A 3,053-nucleotide genomic window follows, 5' to 3' on the forward strand; every position below is an offset into this window, starting at 1 on the left:
AACCCGGCGGCCTGACGGGCGCCGCGTCCGTCGCCGCGGTGTGAATGTCGCGTGGCGCTGCTCCGGCTCGCTGCCCAAGACCAAATCCGGCTATTTAAGCCGGCCGGCATCCCGCAACCCTAACCCAACCCTCTCCCCCCTCTTCGTGCCGCCAGTCCGAGCCCATCCACCTCCTTCCTCTCCCACTCCGGCGCTCTCCCCATGGTCGGACGCTCCGCCCATGCTCCGGCACTCTGTCATGGTCCAAAGCAAGATCACCTACTACGCCATGCTGACGCCGGAGCGCCGCTACGAGATCCAGCAGGAGATCCGGGCGAGGCAAGCCGCACGCGTCGCCCGCATCGCTGCCGGGCTGCCTCCGGAATCGGCGGAGCCGGAGGAGGAGGAGGAGCCGGGGAAGGAGGAGATGGCTCTGATGAAGGTGGAGGAGGTGGAGGAGCCGGACCAGCAGGTGTCGACCTTCAACGTGGAGCAGGCAGAGGCGGAGTTTGCCATCGCCCAGTCTGACGAGATGGCCGAGCAGCATGCCATCCTGGAGTCCATCCATGATGAGGCCTATGTGGAGGCCAACCGGGCGTTCCTCCGGCGGGAGCAGGCGGAGTCCGACGCGCTTTTCGCCGAACTCGACACAGAGATAGAGGCGGAGGAGGCCGGAGCTGCAGCTGCCACCCATGCCGCCGGAGCTGGGCACGAAGATCGTCATGACCGACGAGAAGTAGCTAGGGTCGACGTAGTATGTAGATTCTACATCTTTTGCATGTCTTTGTATGGATATAAGAATCAAATATGAGATATTCGGATGTAACAAGTGAAATTTAAGACGTGCCCGGTCACTACCTGTGGACGCGCCCAGACGCGTCCACGGGCATTTGAGGGGCCATATTTGTCATACGTGGCTGTAGATGCTCTGAGCGCTGGCATTGAAGATGTGTTGCTTTCTCCGCTCGGGTTTTCTGTTCCGAATAAAAGAATACGCTTTTCTGTTCCGAATAATGATATGCACCGATGGGAGCATGTTCATGAAATTGAATCACTGAAGCTTTAGCTCTGTACATAATTTTTTGTCTGATCAAGCTGCACATGAAACTTGGGTTTTCTTTTCGGAATAATGATATGCACACTTGACAGTCTCCAATGCGCCATTTCTCAAACGAGAAAGGAGACAACGAAAAAGCAAGCAGCGACGAGAACAAACGACTGAAGAATCGTGGCGCCACGACTGACATTGCCGCCGGTGTCATCGGCGTCGGCTTCCGTCCCACGCCGCCCAGGTCCATTACCCCAGCCGCCCACGTCCGGTTCCCCCAGCGTTAGCAGCCAAGCCAGTGGCCCCCAGCCGGCAAGCAGCTGCCACGGCGGGACCGTCTCCTCGCCTCCGTCGCCTGCGCCCGCGCCATCGGGAGATTCATCACCGGCCGGCATCGGCAGCTCCTGCCGGCAGACAGGGCAGGAGTTGTGGAGCTGGAGCCACGGCACGATGCAGTCGGAGTGGTACGCGTGCTTGCACGGCAGCTCGCGCGCGGTCTCGCCCAGCTCGAACTCATCCTTGCACACGGGGCACTGCGAGCCGTCCGCCATGTGCTCCGGCGAGACGTGCACCGTCGGGAGCGAGTCGATCGCCGACGCCGGCGCGGGCGGCGGGCCGGGGCGGTCGTTCTGCGTCAGACCCTCGATGAGCGCGTTCAGGTTGGGGCCGGTGAAGAAGCCCGCCGGGTCGATGCCGGTTGCCGGTGGACCGGGACCGGCACCGTCCATGCCGCCGTGCGTCCCCGGCGCCGGCGGAGGGGACGGGACCCGGCGGGTACGTGGGCCTGGCGCGTCGGCCGCGTCGTCGTCCTCGCCCCTGTATATGACCCAGTGGCGGGGGGCGCCCTCGTACGGGAACAGCGGCGGCGGCTGGAAGAGCCGCTCGGTGGGCGCGTGCACGGGCTCGCGCGGCACGGGGAGCTCGATCTCGTGGAGGAAGCGGCCGAGGCAGCGCGGGCAGAAGACGTCGGAGGTCGGGGACGACACGGTGCGCAGCGCGCGGCGGCACACGTAGCACCAGTACAGGCGCCACCTCCTGCGCTGCCGCCGACGGGCGCCGCTCTCGCCGAGCTCTGACATGGCAGTCGACGGCCGGTGGGGAGCTCGCTCTCTAGGCGCCCCGCCGTGCCTGCCGACAGAAGCCGCGTGCAACCACGAGGTTCATGTAGGGTGATGGTGGATGCATGGCACGAGTTGCCGGTAAGGAATAGCGTTGGCTGCAGGAAGATGGACACAGAATACGATTCTGGCTTGTGCGGCGGTATGTCAAGTGACGCACGTTTACCTTCACTTCCTTCTCATGCTTGCAAAGTTGCGAGCCGCGAGCAACCGGCGGCGCAAAAGCTAACTGCGTCCCAACCCCGGGATGCAAGGCAACCAGTTGCAATCGGTAGCACTAGACAGCAGACGAAGTGCTGTGCGATAGTGTTCTTTGCTCCGATTAATGCAGGAATCAAATTGTTTGATATGGATTAGTATTTAAATTCATGTATAGTAACTTCTTTTCAAATTTCAGACAATTTGCATTTCTACATGTCAGCTATATGTTGACACTTGACACCGCCGAAACAAAACACTAGGGTAGAAGGGTGATTGTGCAGCAGCCGCACAATTTTAGTCTTCGCATGTGGCAACCTCAGCTCTCATCCATGAACATTATTGTAAGTATGTGAATATATTTTTAAATGTGCAAAAACATTTTTAACTATATGAATAGTTCTCTCTTTAATGGGTGAATACGTTAAAAAAGTAAATGGATATTTTTAAATTAGCAACATTTTGTAAAAAAAAATACAAGGACACATTCTTTCATTATATGTGAATAAATGCACGAATATTTTAAAATGGTATGAATACATGAACACTTTTTTAAAATACACCATAAAATTTTAGAACTGTATAATTAATGTGTGTGTGTGTGTGTGTGTGAAATAAATCTATTTTCAAAGCTAAATGATCACTTTTTTACAACATGCATACAAATCAGATTTTTTTATCAATTTGTTTTGTGTAAAATTAATGAAATA

At 56.4% G+C, this 3,053-nt stretch overlaps 1 protein-coding gene across 1 annotated transcript; it reads right to left on the reverse strand.

Moving 5' to 3' along the window:
• Nucleotides 1-1,025: 1,025 nt before the first annotated feature.
• Nucleotides 1,026-2,285, reverse strand: LOC125521464 (E3 ubiquitin-protein ligase RZF1-like). The gene has a single exon (XM_048686513.1). It carries the CDS (start codon nucleotides 2,104-2,106, stop codon nucleotides 1,147-1,149), a length of 960 nt encoding a protein of 319 aa, XP_048542470.1. The 5' UTR covers nucleotides 2,107-2,285; the 3' UTR covers nucleotides 1,026-1,146.
• Between the last annotated feature and the right edge of the window lie 768 nt (nucleotides 2,286-3,053).

The sequence above is a fragment of the Triticum urartu genome, chromosome 7 (assembly GCF_003073215.2).
Source record: "Triticum urartu cultivar G1812 chromosome 7, Tu2.1, whole genome shotgun sequence".
In the NCBI taxonomy this organism is placed as follows: Eukaryota; Viridiplantae; Streptophyta; class Magnoliopsida; order Poales; family Poaceae; genus Triticum; species Triticum urartu.